Source organism: Plecotus auritus, assembly GCF_963455305.1.
Source record: "Plecotus auritus genome assembly, chromosome: 7".
Taxonomy (NCBI): Eukaryota; Metazoa; Chordata; class Mammalia; order Chiroptera; family Vespertilionidae; genus Plecotus; species Plecotus auritus.
Window position 1 is genome coordinate 9,725,033 of NC_137774.1, and position 24,531 is coordinate 9,749,563.

Here is a 24,531-nt window from a genome sequence, read left to right on the forward strand (position 1 = left end):
AATTTATTTAGCACCAACTATGTGTTAGATATTGATAGGTGTTAGAAGTACAAAGCTGTTCCAAAAAATTGTCTGCCCCAGGGAGATTGTAGTCTAGTTAGGAAGAAAGATAAATAAGAGACATAATTGAGTGGGTTCTAGTAAATGCAGTGATAGATATATGGGAGTGATAAGAACCAATTTGATGAAAAGCATTCACACTTTCTGTTATCAGACTGCTTATAAGAGATACATTATACTTCAATGCTTTTATTTTATTATTTCTGTTGATTTTTAGAGAGCGAGAGGAAGGGGAGAGAGAAAGAGACTTTCGATTTCTTGTTTCACTTATTTATGCATTCATTGATTGCTTCTTGTACATGCTCTGAGCTTGAACCCGGAACCTTGGCATATCGGGACGACACTCTAACCAACTGAGCTACAAAGCCAGGGCTAAATTTCTTTTTACTTTAATGCTTTTAAAGAAAAACAAAATCCATTGACCCTGCTTTCAAAAAATATTAGCACTTTTGCCAAAACCGGTTTGGCTCAGTGGATAGAGTGTCAGTCTGCGGACTGAAAGGTCCCAGGTTCGATTCCGGTCAAGGGCATGTAACTTGGTTGCGGGCACATCCCCAGTAGGAGGTGTGCAAGAGGCAGCTGATCGATGTTTCTGACTATCTATCCCTCTTCCTTCCTCTCTGTAAAAAATCAATAAAATATATTAAAAAAAAATATATTAGCACTTTAAGCCCTGGCTGGGTAGCTCAGTTGTTAGAGCATGATCCCAATGCCCCAAGTTGTGGCTTTGATCCCCCAGCAGGGAACAATCAATCAAACAGTTAATGTGTAAATAAGTGGAGCAACAAATCGATGTCTCTCTCTCTCTCTCTCTCTCTCTCTTTCTCTCTCTCTCTCTCTCTCATATCAACAAAAAAAATATATTACCACTTTACTCTCAGGTGTAAGGATTTATTTTTAAACATAGGAGTATGAATTATCCTTCTCTATGACATTCTCTCCATGTTTACAGGGAATGACCAAGATAAAAATCTGCAGGTTTTTATTAGTAATTTCTTCGGTTGTACTGAGACATCTTTAGGGAAATGAAACAGAGCACTACCAGTGATAGAGCTAATCAGAGTAACTCCTTCTCTCTAAAGCAACATCCCTCAGAGACTTAAGCAGAAATCAAACAAGGTTAGAAAAAGAGGAATAGGAAAGTAACTGTCAGCAGTAGTTCCAGGAATTCATTATACCAGGTGGAGCAAAAGTAGGTTTACAGGTATACAGATTTGTGTGTGTGTGTGTGTATGTGTGTGTATGACCCTCATATATATCCTACTAATAACCCCTAGGACAGATATGTTGAACTATCTCAAGTAATGAATATAGTTTTACACATTAAAGGGCATATTCCCATTTATTGTTTCATTTGAACTTAAAAAGAATCTTGTATGTTAGGCACAGGATATTTTTCTGCTATTTTATAGAAAGCAAATGCTCTGTAAGGCTGTTATTTTTTCCAACATTAAATAAGTATAAAAGCCAGAACTTTAATCTAGTTGACTTGAAGTCTGTTATACTTGCCTCTACGGCAGTGGTCGGCAAACTCATTAGTCAACAGAGCCAGATATCAACAGTACAACGATTGAAGTTTCTTTTGAGAGCCAAATTTTTTAAACTTAAACTTCTTCTAACGCCACTTCTTCAAAATAGACTCGCCCAGGCCGTGGTATTTTGTGGAAGAGCCACACTCAAGGGGCCAAAGAGCCACATGTGGCTCGCGAGCCGCAGTTTGCTGACCACGGCTCTAGGGTATGCTGAGAATAGGTTGTTTTGAACAATTTACCCATTCTTTTTTTGAACCATAGCAGTCATTTATAAGATGTTTTGTTAGTACTTGGTTTGTGACCATAAAATTGAGCAAAGTTAATTTTGTGGAGACTGCAAAGTATGAGAATTGAACCGGCACTTTGGCTTATTAGCCATACTTATTAACCAACTTAAGTAACTCTTTTAAACAACCATGAACAAATATTCTGTGTAAACCATACCAAGTAGTAATTTCCTTTCAGATACCTATGCAGTAAGTCACCATTGTCAAAAAGCTGTTAGTATATTATCCATATGTTGAGTAAAACTAATCTGATGACCTTTTTTGCTATAATTCTTCCTCTTGAAGACTGGGAGTGAGATATTAAAACAGTTTTATAGATATTTGTACAGCCAGTGTGGCTCAGTGGTTGAGCATCAACCTATAGACCAGGAGATCATGGTTCAATTCTCAGTCAGAGCATGCTCGGGTGGGGGGTGGTTCGGTCCCCCGTAGGGGGCGTGCCGGAGGCAGTCGATCAATTATTCTCATCATTGATGTTTCTATCTTTCCCTGCCTCTCTGTAATCAATAAAAATATTTTTATTTAAAAAAAGAAAAGAAAGAATACCAAGAAACAATATTATCATCTTCTGGAGTATTTAAATGATTTATTTCAATAATGTGAAATTTGCATTTAAACTGATCCCATCCATGAAATACAAGGTGTAATGGCCAAGATCTATCTGGCACTAGCTACAAACATATTCAAATGAAATGTGTAATTAACTCATACATTACCTTTTCAGTCAATAATACTCCCTCCCTACAATTCAATTTTATTCTATGCTTTACATTTTATGGCTGTAGTGAGGTGGCTAGAGGTCATTGTTTTCTCCTATAGGCCATATCTTGCAAGTCTGTTTGAGTTCATTTTTCTTTGAGTTCCAGAAATCATGCCAAAGGCAGTTGTCCTGCCACCACCAAAATAGGTTCTGAACCCAAATACAAAGATGACACTGGTATGGTCTTACACCTTTTGGCTAGTTTTTCCTGAATTTCTGTCTTGGATACTGTTGCCTTCCTGGGGTGAAGGATGTCAATGAGCATTTGTTTCCACTAAAGTAGTCTGCTGGTCATAAACTTCCTGGTTGGGATGGTTCCTGTGTTGTTCATCTTGGCAGCCAATCTTTAAGCAGCCAAGGAGGGCTCAATACTTTTGGGTATGCACTTAGGAGTGGAATTTCTGGGTCATGTGGTAATTTTATGTTTAACATTTTGAGGAACTGTCAAATCGCTTTCCACAGCAGCTGTACAGTTTTACGTTCCACCAGCTCTGTACAGTGGTTTAAATTTCTCCATATCCTTGCCAACAGTTGTTGTTTTCCTTTTTTAAAATTATAGCATCCTGGGGGAATCTCATTGTGGTTTTGGTTTGTATTTCCTTAATGACTAATGATGTTGAGCATCTTAGGTTTTTGTCCCAACAACTTGGGTTGTTGCAAGCCTTTGGTTAATTTCCAAAGTTAAAAAAAAAATTTGTTTTGACCATTTTTTTGGTTAATTTTATGGAGAGGTGGGATTTCAAAATTCCTTATTCTGCCATTTTCATTGATATCATCACTAAGTACACTTTTGATCTGAGTCTTGAAAAGACTCATTTTTGGCTCCCTAGTGTTAAAATACTCCAATTATATTAAAAATGTACTTTTTCAATTTCTAATTTTTATTCTATAGAAGAGTGACCACAACCAGTGGTTTGGCTGTGTCTTCTAATCATTTTTATGTACTACTTATTTATTTATTTTTTTAAATATATTTTATTGATTTTTTTACAGAGAGGAAGGGAGAGGGACAGAGAGTCAGAAACATCGATGAGAGAGAAACATCGATCAGCTGCCTCCTGCACACCCCCCACTGGGGACGTGCCCGCAACCAAGGCACATGCCCTTGACCGGAATCGAACCCGGGACCCTTTAGTCCGCAGGCCGACGCTCTATCCACTGAGCCAAACCGGTTTCGGCTACTACTTATTTTTTAAAAGTATATTTTTATTGATTGCAGAGAGGGATAGGGAAAGAGATAGAAACATCACTGATGAGAGAGAATCACTGATTGGCTGCCTCCTGCATGCCCCCCACTGGGGATCGAGCCCTGTGGACACATGGGCCCTGACTGGGGCTTGTGCCCTGACCAGGAATGGAACTGTGACTTTCTGGTTCATAGGTCGATGCTCAACCACTGAGCTACGCCAGCCAGGCTGTACTACTTATTTTTAACCACTACTTATGGTTCAAGACAGGGCATTCACACGGGACAGCTATTGTTGTGTTGGCTGTTGTCATTTTTTTATTTGACAATTTAAGGGAAAAGAGGTCAGTGCCCTTGACTACATAGTCAGGTATTGCATGTTTTAAAAATTCTTGTGGCACACCAGTTGAAAATCTCTGTTCTAGAAGTTTCAGTAGAATATAGAGACATAAGAGTTCAGTTATTATATGACATATTATAAAAACCTCCTTTCAGATATTTATCAATTAATTGATACCAGCCAAATATTTAGCTATATCATGTATCCTTTATTTAACTGGCTTCTTTATAATTGCACCATTGTACTGTTCATATCATGACCTAAGTTAATAGATTTCTTTGGTCCATTAACTTGGTATCACTTTTCCTAAATGACTTTCTTACTAAGGTATTTCTTCCCTTCCACTTTAAAAAATCTGTGTCCTAAAAAATATAAAAAAATAAATCCTTGTTCCAGTTTGATACATTGTGTTTTTTGGTTCCTTTTAAATCTAAAATACAATTTCTGGCATGCAGTTAGTATATCTAGGGTACTATGTACTTTATTTGTTTCTTATCTGAAACATGGGGATGCTTTTTTTTATGAATAAGTAACATGGCTACATTAAAATCCTGTTGCTTTGGAAATATTTCCATAGCGGTGAGATGATTTAAAATGTGTGTTTGTGAGTGAATTGTAAAATTACTATCTGACATATGTCTTGGAAAATTCCAACAATTCTGCCAATTTTCAGTTTCTGGCACATTGGCTAGAATTTGTTCATGAGGAAATCAAACCCTGCTTTCTCTTGGTTTACCAATCCCTGTGGCATTTTGGAATGTGAAATTCCGTTAAATGCCTGCTACTACTGCATCAAATCCCATAATGACTTGCAGTATTTACCTTTTAGTTCTTTTGTATGTATTTAGATGGGGTGGGACTAGGGAAAGTGGAGGAGGAGAGTGAAGGACATATAATTATATTGCTACTTAGAATTTTCAATTTTCCTTTCATTTCAAACTTAAAAAGAAGTTTTCAGTAAGGCATGGAAGATTTTGTCAACGAAAAAAATTCCAAACCTATAGAACATTAAAGAGTTTATTTCAGCCAAACTGAGGACATGCCTATAAGCAAGACCTCAAAATGCTCCAGAGAATGGCAGTTTTGTGGTTTTTAAAATACATTTGGAATCAGAGGAGGGAAGTAAGGAATCTTTAATTGGATGAAGAGTAAAATGGAGAGATAAAATACATTTACATTGCTGGTACAAGATAAAAAGGTTTACAGTGAATAGGGTGGTACGCAGGCAATAAGATCATGTGCTCCCTTGAGGGTGGTTACACCTCAGTCGGATCTGAAAAAGGGATTACTCTGGCATTTCACAGTTAGAGCCTAGATGCACAAGAACAATGGGTAGGGCTTGCTTACGGCAAAGATAAATCTCTACTAAAGAAATTATAAGCCTAGGGTGTAGCTACCCACCATGACCTGCCCAGTTTGGAATTTATGATCAGGTCACTCTGTGAGGTTACTTCAGTCATTGCACTTGTCATATTTATTACCTAGCCCCCTTTTTTCATTCACAATTTCTATGAATGAGCAGCACTCAAAATGAATTTCAGTCATATCCAGTGGTTCTTCAAGTTCATGGAGTCCTCAGAGCCCTGGAATGTTGCTGTGTATAGTTAAAACTTAGTAGGTGACAGAGAATAGAGTAAAAGTGTATACTTATTTTAGACTGAGAGCAAGGAATTGGTAGTGGACATAGATTTTGGTTAAATAAACAAAAGTCAGGATAAAAGAAAGCTTGGAATACTGAGGTAGATGTTAGAAGATGTCCAAAGCAGAAAGTTTGACCTAGTAAGTACTGTGTTTGTTTTCTAAATGTATTCCTTCCTTGGTTTTTATCTAGGGATTTCTTTCCTTTTTTTTTTTTTTTTTTTTTTTTAGGGATTTCTTTCTTAGGATAAGTCTTCTATATATATAAAAGGCTAAGTGACTGACCGTCGGTCTGACCAACTAGCTGGCTGGTACATATGATGCTCACTGGCAATTTAAAAATAAACGTTGATACATATAAAGCTCTTGCTGGTGCCACTTCTATTAATAGAGAAAGGGCGAATAGCAATATTAAAATATTTTGTATTTTAATTTGTAATACTATATTATATATACTATTTTGACATGTAATTTTTTTTGCAGAAATGTAATTACCGCATGAATCTTCTAATTAATTTCCTTTCAGTGTGCATGAATCTGTGTACCAGGCCACTAGTTTAGTCATAAGATGATAACACACTGGCAGTAGTGTCTTTTTAAAAAGCAGTTATGTTTCTGTTAGGGACAAGATGTTGGGTGGAGGAATTACAGACTTTTTTTTTAATGTTTATTTAGCCATGCAAAAATGTTTTTCCTTTTAGATCCTGGCAAGAAAACCAGCCAATCAGAAAAACATTTGGTGTTGGCTTAGCCAGGGAATGGCATAATCAGTAAAAATTACTTAAAAAAGTAAAAATAAAAAGTTTAAAAAAAAATCTTCTGCAGTTTTAACTTGGGATTTCTTTATAAAAATTTATCCTTAATCTATGCCTAAAATTTTCCTCCCACGGAAAGATTTGACTTATATTGGGTTATCTTTGTATGTCTTAAAATTTTTTTTAAATATATTTTTACTGATTTCAGAGAGGAAGGGAGAGGGAGAGAGAGATAGAAACATCAGTGATGAGAGAGAATCATTGATCTCTGCCTCCTGTACTCCCCCTAACCCCCCACTGGGGACTGAGCTGCAACCTGGGCATGTGCCCTTGACCGGAATCGAACCAGGGACCCTTTAGTCCACAGGCTGACGGTCTATTCACTGAGCCAAACCAGCTAAGGCTGTATGTCTTAAATTTTATTCAAATCCATGAAATTTAGATCATGAATCAAACTTTTTATTTATTTATTTATTTATTATTTATTTTAAATATTTTTCTTGATTTCAGAGAGGAAGGGATTGAGAGAGAATCATTGATTGGCTGTTGCTGCCTCCTGCACGCCCCACACTGGGGATGGAGCTTACAGCCTGGGCCTGGGCCCTGACCAGGAATTGAACCGTGACCTCCTGGTTCATAGATCCACACTCAACCACTGAACCTTGTCGGCTGGGCTCAGTGAAATAAGTTCAGATGGACAGATCTCAGAGGGGAGAGAGATGGAGGGAATGGGAAGAGATTAACCAAAGAACATATATGCATAACACATGGACACAGACAGTAGTGTGGGAAGACCTGGGGTGGGGTAGGGCTGGGTGGAGAGGGGCAAAGGGGGATGAATGGAGGACATCTTTAATGCTGTCAACAATAAAAAACAAAACATTATGCATTGTAAAGGAAGCCAGATGAAAGATAACATCTTCTGTTTCCATTTTTTTAAATGTCCAGAAAAGGAAAATCTACAGAGACAGAAAGCAGATTAGTGGTTGCTTGAGGTTAGGGATCAGCACAGGGATTGATTGCAGAGGAGTATGAGGGATATTTTTGGGGTGGTGGAAATTCATCAAAGTGAATTATGATGGTTGCACACAAATTACTGAAGTGTGCATTTAAAACCAATAAGTGTTGTATGTGAATTACACCATAACAAAGCTGTTTAAAAGTGCTATATGCAGGTGAAATTCCATGATGGTGAAACTTAGCAATTATTATAACTTCCATAAAACAAATTTAATGTAGTTCATGTCCTTTTAAATAAATGGGGCAAAAGCTGAGTCTCCAAACTTACATCTCTTCATATAATTTAAGTATTTGTAAAGATACTCAATCTGTTACTGTGCTGGTGTCATTTGCATCTTATTTACTAAATTTAATGTAACATTTAGTTGGTCACTGGTATTCTGAGCTTTGGGGTGAGTTGGAGTTTCATAGGAGAAGGAACCAAGCACATCCGGTTAGGCAGATTGGGAAAGACTTCATGGCATAGAGAGCATGTCCAGTGGACGTTACTCTATTTCTGTTGACAGATTAGGCAAGTTTGGTTGTACAGGTACTTTAGAGAAAATAACATGAGCAAAAGCACAGAGCCTGTTTAAGGAGAAGCAAGTGGTCCTTAAGTTCTACTTTATTTCTGTTTTTCTCCTATTGGTTATAATTTACTATATATAATTAAAAGTTGTTGTGAATTATTAAATGTACCATTATTTTATAAACCACAAAAAAAGCTTTAGATTTTAATTTTAAGATGCTTCCAGAATTGTTACAATGAAAAAAATACCTTAAAATTTTTTTAATTGTGAAAAAATACATATAAGCATAAAATTTGCCATAATTTATTTTTTGTTAATCCTCACCAGAGGATTTTTTTCCCATTGTTTTGTTTGTTTGTTTCTTTCTTTCTTTCTTTTATAGAGAGAGAGTGGAAGGGAACGGGGAGGAAGGGAGAGAAACATCGATGTGTCTTTCTCACGTTGATTGGTTGCTTCCCGCACAGGTGGGGAGGGAACCCACAACCGAACCTGTGACCCTTCAGTCCTCGGGCAGACGTTCCAACTGCTGTGCCAACCCTGCCAGGGCCATCTTCATCATTTATAAGTGTACAATACACTCACAATATTGGGCAACCAATCTCCAGAACTCTCTTCATTTTGCAAAAACAAAATATATCTTTTTAAAATCTAAAAGTGTATTCATAAATTTAGCTGCATATATCAGAGATTCAAATTAAAAGTGGCTTAAATAGTTTATTTTGACTTCATATAAAGCCCAGAGTCATGGTGTCTCTACAGTCATCATCAGGCTTTTTCTAGTTTTCTGCTTATTTTTAAAACTTGGCCTTCAACGTTATGATAGAAGACCGAGTTCAGTCATCCTAACCACATTTCAAGCAGTATAATTGAAGAAGGAGTAAAGAAGGGGCATACCTTCTCTTTTTAAGGACACTCCAGAAATTGCAAACATCACTTTTTCTTACATTCTGTTGGCCAGAACTTAGTAACCTGGCCTTATCTAGCTGCAAAGGAAATAAAGTCTTTTTCCCACACTGCCCTGTGCTAGCCAAAAATTGGGAATTCTGTTACTCTAAAAGAGGAAAATGGATATTGGGGAATAACTAGTATTCCCTGCCAAAATACTCATTAAAATTTGTATTTCTTAGAAAGCTTGAATAAAATAGATCAGATCTTTTAATATCTTTTGGAGTTGGTAACTATACTCTTAATTAAATTATCAGCAGGGGTCACTGTTGAGCAAGTATTTATTTTTCCTTTGTTCAACCTGTTATTTCTCTCCCCGATCCTGGATTTAAAACTTCTTGAACTGGTTTCCTGGGTCTTGTTTGTGTGCTAATAAGCACTTAAATTCATTATGTTCGTAAACTAATCCCCAAAATGTGCCAAAGTAAGATTTAAAAACTGATCAGAGTGCTCCTATGGCAGCATATGTACTAAAATTGGAATGATGCAAATTAGCATGGCCCCTGAACAAGGATGACATGCAAATTTGTGAAGCATTTCATATTTTTTTATTTCAGACTGATTAAAATAATAAATCTCAAAAAACTGATCAAAAGGTTAAATTAAGCCAAAAACGGTTTGGCTCAGTGGATAGAGCGTCGGCCTGCGGACTGAGGGGTCCCGGGTTCGATTCCGGTCAAGGGCATGTACATTGGTTGCGGGCACATCCCCAGTGGGAGGTGTGCAGGAGGCAGCTGATCGATGTTTCTCTCTCATCGATGTGTCTAGCTCTCTGTCCCTCTCCCTTCCTCTCTGTAAAATGTCAATAAAATATATTTTTTTAAAAAAAGGTTAAATTAACAAAAAATGCTTCTTACCATTCAGGAACTCTATTAGATGATATAATTATAATTTGTAATTTGAAGTTCTATTTTTCAGCTCTGTAATTATAGAAAAACAATTACAGTGTTATGCAAAGCAACAATAAGTGCTAATGTTTGACAAACCAAGTCACTAATTTAAGTGATTTTTTAAATTTAAGAATGTCCTATCCTAGAAGAAGGGCTGTAGCCATGTCCCTTTGCTTTTTTAAGAGGTTGGAGTCCTATTTGAAACATATAGCGAGAGAACAGTTTAGTTGCTCTCATGTTTTTCTCTCTGACTACAGCTTTGTAATGGTTTGTGGGTAGATTATAAAAATACATAATGGTATATCCCCGTGTTAATATAAAACCAGACTAAGGTCAAATGTTTGAACAGTCACTTCCTCTACAACAGTTACAACTTAAACCCTTCACAAATTTGTTGTAATTCATTATAGTTTTGACATCCTTTGTATTTTGCATGAGAAACCTAGAGTTTGGATTCAGCTGAAATATTAAAATATCTAAAACATGTATTCGATTGTGTCTGTGAAACATTTATTTTTACAAATAATACCATCAAGTAGCAGAAGCCATTTGGTTTTCCTAGAAAACATCTAAAATTATTGTATATATGCCTCTAGAATTATTTTTTAAACTCCATTGCTGTGTCACTTATATAGTAAAATAATTCTGATTATCTGTGAGAACTGTGCTTGGGTTCTGAGATCCTCAATCTACTTTATCTGATTGTTTCTCAAACTTAAGGAAGCATCAGTATCACCTTGAGGGCTTGTTAAATACAAACTGCCCCTCTTTCCCTTCACCTCCTCCCCAACCCCAGTTGCTGATTCTATAGGTCTGGAGTACAGCCCAAGAATTTGCTTTTCTAACAAGGCCCCCTTTGATACTGATGCTGCTGGTCAGGTGACCACAGTTGTGAACCACTGATCTTAGCCTTTCTTGCAAACTTGGAGTAGGGTCCATATGTGCAGAAGGATGATAACGGAAATATAAATCTGGACAGATGTCCTATACATCTGGTGTTTCCAGATCCTCTCAGGATACTGTGAATTCTTTTTTCCCTTCACATACCTTCATGTTCCCACAGAGACAACAGCATTCAGTTTGTATAGACTGAAGCAAGGAAAACGATCAGCAGCTGTATGTGAATTTTGTTCCTTTTTATAGAGTTGTAGAAGAGGAGAGAGATGATTTTTTTTAAATACCTTCCACCGATGGGTAGATATTGTTGGAAAGCAGATAATTCTTTTTTTTTTTTAATCTTTATTGTTGAAAGTATTTACATGTGTGTCCCCCCCCCCCCCCCATCAACCCTCTCCTGCCTGCCCCAGGCCCTCACGACCCCATTTTCTGTGTCCATGGGCCATGTATATATGCATACAAGGTCCTTGGTTGATTACCTTCCGCCCACCCACCCTCCCCTGCCTTCCTTCAGAGATTCCCTACTCGCTTCCATAGGAAAGCAGATTATTCTTTAATATCAGATAATTTTATAAAACATGTGCCGAAACCGGTTTGGCTCAGTGGATAGAGCGTCGGCCTGCGGACTGAAGGGTCCCGGGTTCGATTCCGGTCAAGGGCATGTACATTGGTTGCGGGCACATCCCCAGTGGGAGGTGTGCAGGAGGCAGCTGATCGATGTTTCTCTCTCATCGATGTTTCTAGCTCTCTATCCCTCTCCCTTCCTCTCTGTAAAATATCAATAAAATATATATTTTATAAAAAAAAAATTAAAACATGTAATTGTCAGGCAATAGCATTACTTTTATTTTTAATCCTCATTGGTGGATATGTTTTTATTGATTTTTAGAGAGCGAGGAAGTGGAGGGAAGAGAGAGAGAAAAACATTGATTGATTGCCTCCCGTACCCACCCCAACCGAGGATGAAACCCGAAACCTTTTGGTATACTGGACAATGCTCCAACAAGTGGAGTCACGCAGCCAGGGCAATAACATTACTTTTATTATAAGACTAGAGGCCCGGTGCAAGGATTCGTGCACCAGTGGGGTCCCTCGGCCTGGCCTGCAGGGATTGGGCTGAAACCGGCTCTCCAACATCCCCCCAAGGGGTCCTGGATTGCAAGAGGGCAGTTCTTGGGTGACGCATCCCGGAATTGGGCTCCCTCCTCTCTGGTTCTGGGTGCGGCACCCGAGAATCGCAGCTGCCAAATCTCCGTAGCTCTGCAGCTCCTGTGTTGAGCATCTGTCCCCTGGTGGTCAGTGTGTATCATAGGTACTAGTCGGAGCATCTGCCCCCTAGTGGTCATTGCGTGTCATAGCTACCGGTTGGACGGTCGCTTAGGCTTTTATATATACAGGTAGTGTTTGCTGCACTGAAGCTTAGTAGTTAAACCAACTTGTTACCAAGTCCTTAGCCTGGGAAAAGAAGGAAAGTCTATAAAGGAAAGTCTATTAGTTGTCATTGGACTTCGCAGCAGAAACTCTGCAAGCTAGAAAAGAGTCGAACCAAATATTCAAACTACTGAAAGAGAGAAATTACTAGCCATGAATAATATATCCAGCAAAGTTATCCTTTAGATATGAAGAAGAAATGAAGACTTTCCCAGACATACAGAAGATGAGGGAATTTATCACCAGAAGCCTTACATTGCAGGAAATACTCAAGGGGGGTGTTGTACCTGAAACAAAGAACAAAATGTCACAAAACTACAAGATCACCAACAAACTTACAGCATAAACAGGGATAATTTGTGACAACAGAAACATAAAAGGGGATGGATAAAGGACTGAATTTGCAAAGGAGAATGGAGCCCAAATGCACTCAAAAGAAAAAGGAGCCGAAACCGGTTTGGCTCAGTGGATAGAGCATCGGCCTGCGGACTGAAGGGTCCCGGGTTCGATTTCGGTCAAGGGCATGTACCTTGGTTGCGGGCACATCCCCAGTGGGAGGTGTGCAGGAGGCAGCTGATCGATGTTTCTTTCTCATCGATGTTTCTAGCTCTTTATCCTTCTCCCTTCCTCTCTGTAAAATATCAATAAAATATATTTTTTTTAAAAAAAAAGAAAAAGGACTACTGTATATATGACACTTTTTCATAAACTTAATGGTAAACACACACACAAAAAAACTGAGACATAACTTAAAAAAAGAGGAAACAGATGAAAAAAGTATGGAATACCATCAAATAAAGCAACAATCAGAAACACTAAGGAAAAAGAACCAATGTAGGCACAGAGCTAACAGAAAACAAAAGATAAAATGGCTATAGGAAATCCTCATACATCAGTAATTACCCTAAATATTAATGGACTGAATTCACCAATAAAAAGGCATAAAGTAACAGATTGGATCAAAAAAACAAAATCCAACCATATGCTGCCTTTAGGACACAAATCTAAGCTGCAACCACAAAAATAGGTTCAAAATGATTCTCTAAGCAAATAGCATCCACAGAAAAGCAGGTGTAGCCATACTTATATCTAACAAAATTAAAATCCTTCTTTTCTCCTCTTTTTTTTTTTCATTTCCACTGCCCCTGGAACCTTACAGAGACTTGCATCGTATTTTACTTGAACTATAATGTCAGTATATTCTTAGCTTATCCCCTTCCTAGTCCAGAGTTTAATTTCTTTAGGTTTCTGTTTTCAAAAGGATTGTTTTAAATTTCCTTCATGACCTAACCCCACCATCCACTTAACAGTTTATTCATTAGATTTATTGAGTTCCTAACATGTATCAGACTCTCTGCTCAATTCTGGATACTCTTTAGATGTCTGAGATTGAGGGGCAAGTATATTCACTACTTCCCTACCTCTTCAAATTCTCCTCTATTACTTCTACTTGGTTATTTTTATTTGTTTTTAATTTTTTTTATTATTTCAGAGAAGGGAGAGGCGGGGAGAAAGATAGAAACATCAGTGCTGAGAGAGAATCATTGATCAGCTGTCTCCTGAGCGCCCCACACTGGGAATCGAGCCCACCACCTGGGCAAATGCTCTGACCAGGAATCAAACAGTGATCTCTGGTTCATAGGGTGCCGCTCAACCACTGAGCCACCCTGGCTGGGCACCTTAATGGCATTTTAATTTTTTTAAGTGTTTATTTTAGCCAAACTGGTGACATATAGCAGAGAGCACGATCTCAAATGCTCCTGAATGACTTTTTTTAAAAAACATATTTTTATTGATTTCAGAGAGGAAGGGAGAGGGGAGAGAGAGAGAGAGACATTGACATCAATGATGAGAGAGACATCATTTATCGGCTGCCTCCTGCACGCCCCCACTGGGGATCGAGCCCGCAACCCAGGCATGTGCCCTTGACTGGAATCAAACCTGGAACCCTTCAGTCCATAGGCCGACGCTCTATCCACCGAGCCAAACCGGCTGGGGCCTTAATGGCATTTTTATTTTTTATTTTTTTTATTTTTTATTTTTAAATATATTTTATTGATATTTTACAGAGAGGAAGGGAGACGGATAGAGAGCTAGAAACATCGATGAGAGAAACATCGATCAGCTGCCTCCTGCACACCTCCTATTGGGGATGTGCCCGCAACTTAATGGCATTTTTAACTGGTCATTCTGTAGTGATGTGGTTTTAAGCAGTAAACCTTTTGTAATTCAGTTTTCTTAAATGTAAATAAAGATACGGGGTAATGTGAAGATTCAGTACATTAATACATGAAACTAACTGCTATTAGTTCAAAATTTCTAAAGACAGGGAACAAATTAAGTATCTCAAAGATGTTTTTCAACCTAAAGAATCTCTGAAAATATGACTGTGGCTTTATAATACCCACTATACTTATTCACCTCTCTCCTAAAAGGATTACCTCTAAACTGTTGAGTTGAGCATAATAAAATGTTAAGTATAACACTTGACACAGTATTTTGTTTTTGCAGATGTTCTCAAATAGTGATGAAGCTGTGATCAATAAAAAGCTTCCCAAAGAACTCCTATTACGGTAAGTAAGCCTGAATGCTAATTTTATGTTTGTGTGTGTGTGTATCATATTTATCTATTTAAAAATTTGTTCTTTTCCTATAAGTAATATTTGGATTATCTGAATTTATAAATTTATTGATTTTTTTGTTAAATAATCTTGTCTTTTCTAGATATAAATATTTTTGAATGTTTAATCTAGAAAATTTTCTCCTACCCAATTTGTACCTATATATAATTTTGTTTTCTCATTTTCCCTTTGCCCTATTCTTTTAGATAATGTAAGAGATAGCATATTTTAGTCTAGTTTAGTACTGATTTTTTTTGAAGAGTGATTTTAATCCATCCCTTCCCCACACTTAAGTTTGCAAAAAAATATTACATATACTGAGGTGCTATATAGAAGAGTTACAACCCTTTATTTTACTGATAGAAAGGCAAAAGCTATTTGAGACTCTTTCTTTTCCTATATTGCACTTATGATTTTACCTTTCTTACTTTTAATGTTTAGAAAGTACATTTGGGGTCACCCATAACATAAAACACACAGCTCCTGGTTTACATACCTGACTCAGGAATCACCTAGGAAGAAATAGGCATTAGGGAAGTTATTTTCAGTACCCATTATTTGGGCACTTAATCACACCATTCTTTGTTCACTTATGTGAAATATCGTGACTGAGAAAGAAAGGTATATTCTCACTTGCAATTTTAAGAAGTTGTTATTTGTGCTTAAAGGTATCACTTCTTGCTCTTAGCTTGCTACAAAGTCTAGCCAGCCCATAACCAGCCCATTCCTGCTTCAGGATTTGTATGTCTTAAGTCCTCCACTATATTGTAAGATTCCTGTAAACAGGGATCATCTATATATATAAAAGCCTAAGCGACCATCTGACCGACTGACCAGTAGCTATGACATGCACTGACCACCAGGGGGGCAGATGCTCAGCGCAGGAGCTGCCAAGCTGCGGTGACTTGGCCGCTGCAGTTCTCAGGTGATGCACCCGGAACCAGAGAGGAGGGAGCCTGATTCTGGGGTGCATCACCCGAGAACCGCCCTCTCACAATCCGGACCCTCACGAGATGTCGGAGAGCCGGTTTCGGCCCAATCCCCGCAGGCCAGGCCGAGGGACCCTGGGCCTCTAGTATCCTATAAATATTTATGTAGTACCTTACACATTGGAGATACTAAGAAAAAATTATGGAATTGAACTTGCAATGGGTTTTTCCCTGGAAGCATTGCCTATGTACATGCTGGTTGACGAGTTTAAATTAATAGCAATACACCCTTGACTGCCCAGGGCCATTGGAGAATATACAATCCTGAATATATTGAGTAATATCTTGAGTATTCCTCAAATTGCAGCAAATTTTTAGCTATATAATTTTAGATAGGTTACGTTCTTAACTGCTGTTGTAAGCTGAGTATACTAAGGCATTCTTTAGTTTTTTTTATAATGACATTTATTTGAATGCTCAGTTCTACATTGTACTATTGTAGTTTACCTTAAGACTCACTAAGATTTAGGGAAATTACTTGACTCCTTATTAACTGGCCACACCATATATATATGGTTTATGTTTTTCTGGTTTTGCCATGAAACCCAAATTTCTTACTATGGCCTACAAGACCCCTCATGGTCTGGCATTATAGTTTAAATTGGCTGATTTCTAACCTAAACAGGGAACCTAACTAGCACATATAATAAGATTTCTGTGAGGAAATGAGCTTAAGTTCCAAACAGTCGATTCTGTACTTCCTGATGGGAATAAGTCCCTTCCTAAGTTGGAGACAGAGTGAAATTGATATCCTAAGAAGGAAGGAAATGACTAGATACCATAAAAAACATAGGTTTTGTTAAAAGCATTAAGACAAATAGGAAAGAGGCTTTTTTGATATCTTTGACATTGCACCAGATAACAGATCAATATAAATGTTAGTAAATTCAATCTGGGTATATTTCCTAAAGTTTAAATTTTGTTTAAAGTATACAGGGCATGACTAGAAAAAACAGATGCCCTGGGAAGGAAAACTGGATAACTGGAAGATAGGAATAGAAGGAAAACTTACTTTTTATTAGGCTTTTTTGTACTTTTAGCTATTCTTATTTGAACTCTTCATTTTGAAATAGTCGCATACTTACAAAAAGCTACAAAAATAGTTTTGAGAATACCCTTCCCTAAGAACTAAAATTTTATATAATTAAACAATACAGTTATCAAAATTAGGAAATTAATATTGATATAGTACTCTTAACTAATCTACAGACCTATTCAAATTCCTCAGTTGTCCCAATAATATCTTTTATTCTGGCCCAGGATCCATTCCAGGATTAGACATTCCATTCAGTTGTCATGTCTGCTTAGTTTTCTTTAATCTGGGGCAGTTCCTTAGTCTTTCTATTGTTTTCATAATCTTGATAGTTTTGAACTGTTATTTTCTAGACTCCCTCAGTTTGGCTTTGTCTGGTGTTGCCTTATGATTAGGTTATGCACTTTGACAGGTATATTACAAAAATGGTGTGTCCTTCTCCGTGTATCATAATAGGAGGCACATAAGTTAATATGCTTATTACTGGTGATGTTAACTTCGATCACTTTTTAGATAGTGTTTTTCTGTTTCTCCACTGTGAAATTATTTTTCTTTGTTATTGATAAATATCTTGTGGGGAGAGATATTGAGACTATATAAGTGTTCTGTTAAAATACAGTTTAAGCCCTAGCTGGTGTTACTCAGCGGTTAGAGTGTCAGCCCCTCACACTGAAGGGTCTCAGGTTCGATTCCTGGTCAAGGGGCACATACCAGAGTCCCGGTGGGCTCCCCAGGCCTATTTGGGTGCATGCGGGAGGCAACCAATCAATGTGTCTCTCTCACATTGTTATTTCTCTCTCTCCCTCCCTCCTTCCCACTTTCTCTAAAATATCTTTGGATGAGGATTTTTAAAAAATACAGTTTAATAAATATTATACAGCATTTGTTTTGGTTAGATTTTAAGTTACATATTACATCATTGATTCCAGCATATATTAACTTACACGGAGGACAATTGTGTTCTTAGGAACCTACTATTTACTTGTAAATGCAAGGCCACAGCCAAGTTACCATGAATTAAGTAAGTGTTCTTGTTTCCTCTTAACTTTAACTTACTGATTCTCTTCCTTCCCTTTTAAAACAAAGTTTATTATTAATGTGGTAGCAAGCTGGAATCCACTGTTTGCATAATGTGAAATCAGTTAGCAGAATTGACTGTACTCTCTTTCAGAGCAGAGCCATATGCATTTATTTAGGAGTGCCTCTTGATAAATGAATGTCAGTGTTTATAAGACAAAGAGTCTTGTGTATTTTCCAAGAGCTACTGTAAAGTGACTTGTTCCTCAGAGATTTTCTCTGAAGATGATATTGATAACTGTAAAAGTGACATGAAGGATAAGACTGCTTGAGCCCACACATGCCCTTTTAGCTATGAAACAAGTACAGTTTCAGAATGAGGATTATTATTACTTATAAGAATCTAAAATATTTTTCATTATTTTTTCAACTGTTGGAAGTGTTGGGACATAATTATCATGTAATATATACTATGTATGTGTGAGTTGGTAGAAGAAGGGAGTGAGGGAAAGATCAGAGAGAGATTATTGTTTCCCCTTTTGTGAACAGAGACAAAAGGTGCTTTTTAAAAATATTTTTTTATTGATTTCAGAGAGGAAGGGAGAAGGAGAAAGAAATAGAAACAACAATGATGAGAGAGAATCATTGATCATTTGCCTACCGCACACCCCCACGGGGATCAAGCCTACAATCAGGGCATGTGCCCTGAGCAGGAATCGAACCGTGACCTCTTGGTTCATAGATCAGTGTTCAACCACTGCCAACTGGGTGACAAAAGGTCTTTGATTCAGGTGTACTACAAGATTTTAGGCTCGAGGGGGTTTTTTTGGTATAGTATATAGTATTGTAGTTTAGGATTTTCCCCCCTAACCCTAAATGTCATTTGTAATATTCTTTATTTTGGAGAATTTATAAGCTCTGCACATACGGTCCATTATTAAGTTGGATGGGCAGTATTATTTTTGTAAATTGCTCTACTTTATCTTATAATAAAGTTGTCTATCTCTTTTTAGGATATTTTCTTTTCTGGATGTTGTTACCTTATGTCGCTGTGCTCAGGTCTCCAGGGTAAGAATGCTTGACATAATTAGAGGGATATCCCTTCCTGACACTGATAATATCAGCTTCTGTAGTAGGGAAACTATTTACTTTAGATGTTAGTTGAATATTGTGTTTCAAAGGATGTTGTTTCACCCATGGCATACCCAAACCTATGTAATTCTACAATTCTACTACACGTACCATCTTGACTATTTGTATAATACAAACAGAGGAAACATTTTCCAGGAAAAGATATTAAACATACAAATTAAAAGATTGGTCTCTACTTAGAATTTTAATAAAATAGTGTTTCATTATGTTTTCCTAGTTAATTTTATACACACATATACATATGGAAGGCTCTTGAGGTCTGATTCGCATGTCAACTCCCCTTATTTTTTTCTCTCAAAAGGTAATAGCTAGTTTTTTTTTAAATTGTAGAGCAAACCAGATTCCATTCTCAAAGTCAGTTTTTACATTATTATTAATTATCCATTTTTGCCAGTTGACTTGCCATGATAAAACAGTGAAACATCGTAATCTTATTGGCTGCCACTAATATAAAGAATAGAAACTCTTTTGTGGAAAAACTGCTTTATGAACCATTCCTAGTCTCTTGTAATACAGATACATAATAATTAACCTACTAAAAGGAATGTGTACTTAGAATTATCATCTTTTTATAAACTGGACAATGGTACAGTCCTAGGTCCTGGATATGTAATAACATCTATGTCAATAAGTGTATCCACAATTTTTTAAAATTTCAGTATAAATCTATGTCTTGAATGTTTATAGTAAGAGATGATATTCTAAGTTTATAGCTCAACAATATTAAGACTTTTGTTTATACTTTAAATTCAATAGGGAAAACTTTTAAAGACTTTCTTATTAAAATACAACAAATTAACTCTGAATCTTTTTCCACCTGATCCTGAAAAGTTGAGAAGCTTAGAAACTTTCTTACCTCCCTTTAGCTTACTGAAGAAATGTATGAGAAGTCTTTAAACTTTCACTGTTTTGCAGTGATCACTGAATTAAGTTAGAGGGAAAGTTGACCAATCGAAAAACATGCCTGAGTGAGCAAATTGGTCTCAAGGAAAGCATTAAGGCTCTATCAGGTATACGGAGAAATTATGCTGTCTTTTCAAAGTCCCAGGTTACCATATCACAGTTTCAAGTCTGACCAAGTGATGCTATGGATAGCAAATAGGTATTGAACATAGCAATATTCATTATACTGTCCTCTTTCTTTGGTTTCACCCTCATCTTGATCCTTGTTGAGAGAGAGAGTAACGGGCTTACTTTTCATCAGCTGAACTATCTCTTTGGGATGAGAAACTAGAATCTTCCAGTTAGAAAACAGTTTCTGGCTATGATACACACTACAGCCTGTTCTTTCCCCAAGCTCCTAAAATCTATTGTAGCTCTACCCACTCATTTATGAGATATTCTCATTGGAGAATAAAGTATGAATAAGAAGGCAGACTTACTGGGTGTTAATAGTGGGGACTGGGAAATGTTTCTGTCAATTTCAATCATTAGTAGAATGAATTGTGAACATGAATATTGCTGGGTTTTCTCCTTTGTTCCAGCTCCTGCTCATTCTGTCTCTTTTTCTTCTAAATAGGCCTGGAATGTTCTGGCTCTAGATGGCAGTAACTGGCAGCGAATTGACCTGTTCGATTTCCAGAGGGATATTGAGGTATAATTATGTGGTGTGTAGCCCCATTTCTCTTGTTAGGATGTAATTACAGCATGGAACAGACTAGTGAACCATATAAATCTTCTTTCCCTGGAGAGACAAAGTATTAATTTTGGTGCCTATGAACTTCATGGGAGCCTGCAATGTTCCCACGAACTTATTCTTTGAGTCTTTACGAATGAACAGAATTATTTAATTGAAATAATACTATTTGTATTAATAGGACAAATTTTTTTTTTGTGGTGAAAATATGAGCCTGTATTTGCTCATTTTAAGGAAGTCTTTTTATATTTATTGAAGAATCAGTTAACTTGTTGAGGTATGATATTTGTATAAATTCTTCTTGAGATGGGCGTTTTGGTTCTTGGAAAGATTATAGTTTTTGTGAAGAATGAAAAAAAGAATAAAGTCAAAAGTCATTTATTGAATTATTTTGCTGGAGAGAGATTCCACCCCTTTTTTCTTCTCTATTTTATCTCTTAGTATTGTTTATTATTTCTAAAATAGAGAAGCATAATAGCTTAAACTTAAATTATTTTAACCTCAATTTGAGCTCTGTGGTCCTTGGTTTTCTCATCAAAAGGGTGGAAATAGTAAGAGTCCTCATCCTATATAATAAAAGGCTAATATGCAAATTGTCCCTTAGGGAGTTCGACCGACCAGGAGTTTGACCACTCGCTATGCTATGTGCTGACCACCAGGGGGCAGTGCAGAATGAAGGAAGGCCCTGGCCGGCAGCCAGCAGCCAGGGGAAGGAAGGCCTAGGGACCCTACCCGGGCATGAATTTTGTGCACTGGGCCTTTAGTTGTGTTATAAGAATTAAATAAATTTTACTGGAACTTAATTATCTTAAAGATCCGTGTAAGGATTTTTTAAAAAGCCTCACATGAACTTTCCATTATCTTTAAAAGTGCCTTTAAAATACTATCCATTGACATGAAACTGTATTTTTATGTTTTTCACAATTATTTAATCTAATGGAAGTGATTGCTTAAAACAACATGGCCTACACATTCAGCAAGCTTTTGTTAGATGTTCATTGAGTCTCTGCTGTAATTAGAAAACTATAAGAAGCACTTTAGAAAGAATACAGAAATAATAGAGTTAATATCTTTCAGTAGCTGCAGTTTAATTAGAAGGGCAGTTGGGCAATCTACTTTATAATAATAAAAGCATAATATGCTAATTAGACCAGACAGCCGAACGACCTTCTGGGCATCCTTCCTGATGAAGCCACAGGGGCCGAGGCAGAGGTGATTAGGGACAATCAGGTAGGCAGGTGAGCAGTTAGGGGCGATCAGGCAGGCAGGCAGGCAGAGTGTTTAGGGGCTATCAGGCAGGCAGGTGAGCAGTTAGGGGCGATCAGGCAGGCAGAGTGGTTAGGGGCGATCAGGCAAGCAGGCGAGTGGTTAGTGGCAATCAGGCAGGCAGGTGAGTGGTTAGGGGCCATACAGGCAAACAGTTAGGGGCGATCAGGCAGGCAGAGTGGTTAGGGGCGATCAGGCAGGCAGGCAGAGTGGTTAGGGGTGATCAGGCAGGCAGGGAGGTGAGCAGTTAGGAGTCAACAGTCCCGGATTGCAAAAGGGTGCAGGCTGGGCTGAGGGCCCCCCCCCCCCAGTGCACGAATTTCATGCACCGGGCCTCTAGTCTATATATATATGGCTAATATGCAAAGTGTCCCCGCGGGAGTTCTATCACTGGCTATGATGTGCGCTGACCACGAGGGGGCGGCGCAGAACAAAGGAAGGCCCCGGCCGGCAGCCAGTGAAGGGAGGCCCTGGCCAGCAGCCAGAACACCCTGATAGGCCCTAATCTCCGACCAGGCCTAGGGACCCTACCCGTGCATGAATTTCATGAACTGGGCCTCTAGTATACACATAAGACCTTACATAGACATAAACCTTAACATAGGCATAAGAGAACTATAGAGCACCGTTTCCTCAAATAGAGAATATCTTACAAATTGAGTGAAATAAACAGCTATATAGGGTTTGTTTAGGCATGTTTCAAGTAGATGCGATAATCAGGAAAGCTTTTTCACAGTAAGTTGAAATTTTCCTATTGCATTAATAACTAATTCTTTAAAATGAATAGAAGCCTCTTCTTTGTTTTATAAATTATTTAAAATGAGTTTGTATTCTTTTCAAAATCAATGTGATGACTTATCTTTTTGTTTACCTGTCTATATTTTACAGGGCCGGGTAGTGGAGAATATTTCAAAAAGATGTGGGGGCTTTTTACGAAAGTTAAGTCTTCGTGGGTGTCTTGGAGTAGGAGACAATGCATTAAGGTAAGAACATAATTATTGATTAACTGATCTTCCATAACTGAAGTAAAGAAAGCACCATCTCATCCAGAAAAGGTTAAAATTGTTTTAAGCTTTTTATAAAGAAAGTTATTGCTTTCTTTAAGCTATTCTGAACTCAAACACACATACATTGCTTTATAGCACAAAGATATTCAGTAGTGGGATGTAGGGTTTTGAGAATAAAACAAGAACCAGTGTCCCCTCCAAAAAAGCCAAATTCCCCATATCATAAATAGTTCTTTTGAAGCCTTGAGTAAATTTTGGGTTTTGTTTTGTTGTTGTTTTTTCTCAAAGTTAAGGTAATTTTAACTTGGTTGACAAAAAGATCAATGTTGAAAGTTTGTGGTTGAGCCCTAGCTGGTTTGGCTCAGTGGATAGAATGTCAGCCCTCGGACTGAAGGGCTTGGGTTCGATTCCGGTCAAGGGCACATACCTTGGTTGCAGGCTTGATCTCCGGATGGCCCTAGTTGGGGTGCTTGCAGGAGGCAACCAATCAAGACACTTTGATATGTGTCTCTCTCATATCAATGTTTCTCTCTCTCTCTGTCTCTCCCCCTCCCTTCCACTCTTTCTAAGAAATCAATAGAAAAATATCCTCAGGTGAGGTTTAACTCCCCAAGCCCCCCCCCCAAAAAAAAAGTGTTTATGGTTGAAAATTAATTTATTTGTGATTGTGAACGACTTTTGTACCAAATATCCAATATTGCCAATAATATGTATACACACACACACACACATATATATATATACATATATATATATATGTTATTACTTTTTAAATACCAGAATTGTGCCTGTTTCATTTCAAACCTTTTATTTTTTTTCTGTGAAGGACCTTTGCACAAAACTGTAGGAACATTGAAGTACTAAATTTAAATGGGTGTACAAAGACTACAGACGCGTAAGTATTTTGTGTTTTAGAAGGGTAAATCATAGCCCTTTGTGTCTTGCCTATAGAGGCTTTAAATGCATGCTACTAAATACATTTAGCATATTTCCTTTTGGTATTATGGAAGAAAGGTATTTTAAAAGGAGAAAGTAACATTAAAGTAGCGGTGAAATAAGGCATTTATTTTGGAATCGGGCGCAAATCCTATCTTGCTCTTTTAAGTGAAACTTAAAAATTGTAGTCAGTGAATATGCAGTAGGGATAATAATGATATAAGTTACTAGGACAGTTTATATTTCAAGAAGATACTAGTGGCTGTCATTCAAAAGACATGGCAAACAGATCATTTTATAAAAACGTGTAAAATCTTACACATGGGACTAAAACATTGTGGTAATCAGTATTGAGAGTATTGATTAAATGACTTTGAATGTACTGTGTTTGTATTGGTCGTAATATAAAAGAAATAAATTCTGATCCTTCATCCTTGAGAGTTTATCATCACAGACACAATAGACACCAAAGGTAAACATGGTAAACATTTTTTTTATATATATATATTTTATTGATTTTTCACAGAGAGGAAGGGAGAGGGATAGTTAGAAACATCGATCAGCTGCCTCCTGCACACCTCCCACTGGGGATGTGCCCGCAACCAAAGTACATGCCCTTGACCG

The 24,531-nt window shown here is 37.4% G+C and overlaps 1 protein-coding gene across 5 annotated transcripts in view; it reads left to right on the top strand.

Annotated features, from left to right (window-relative positions):
• Positions 1-24,531, top strand: part of FBXL20 (F-box and leucine rich repeat protein 20) — a gene marked incomplete at its 5' end in the record, with an annotated part of 56,935 nt that overhangs the window by 10,930 nt on the left and 21,474 nt on the right. For all 5 annotated transcript variants that reach the window (XR_013961109.1, XM_080678338.1, XM_080678340.1 and 2 more), the window contains 5 exons: positions 14,762-14,823; positions 18,924-18,978; positions 20,582-20,656; positions 22,853-22,947; positions 23,798-23,866. Coding sequence is in view for 4 of the 5 variants with exons in the window: in XM_080678338.1 (XP_080534464.1) it covers positions 14,762-14,823; positions 18,924-18,978; positions 20,582-20,656; positions 22,853-22,947; positions 23,798-23,866 (356 nt within the window). The remainder of the gene's footprint in view (positions 1-14,761; positions 14,824-18,923; positions 18,979-20,581; positions 20,657-22,852; positions 22,948-23,797; positions 23,867-24,531) is intronic.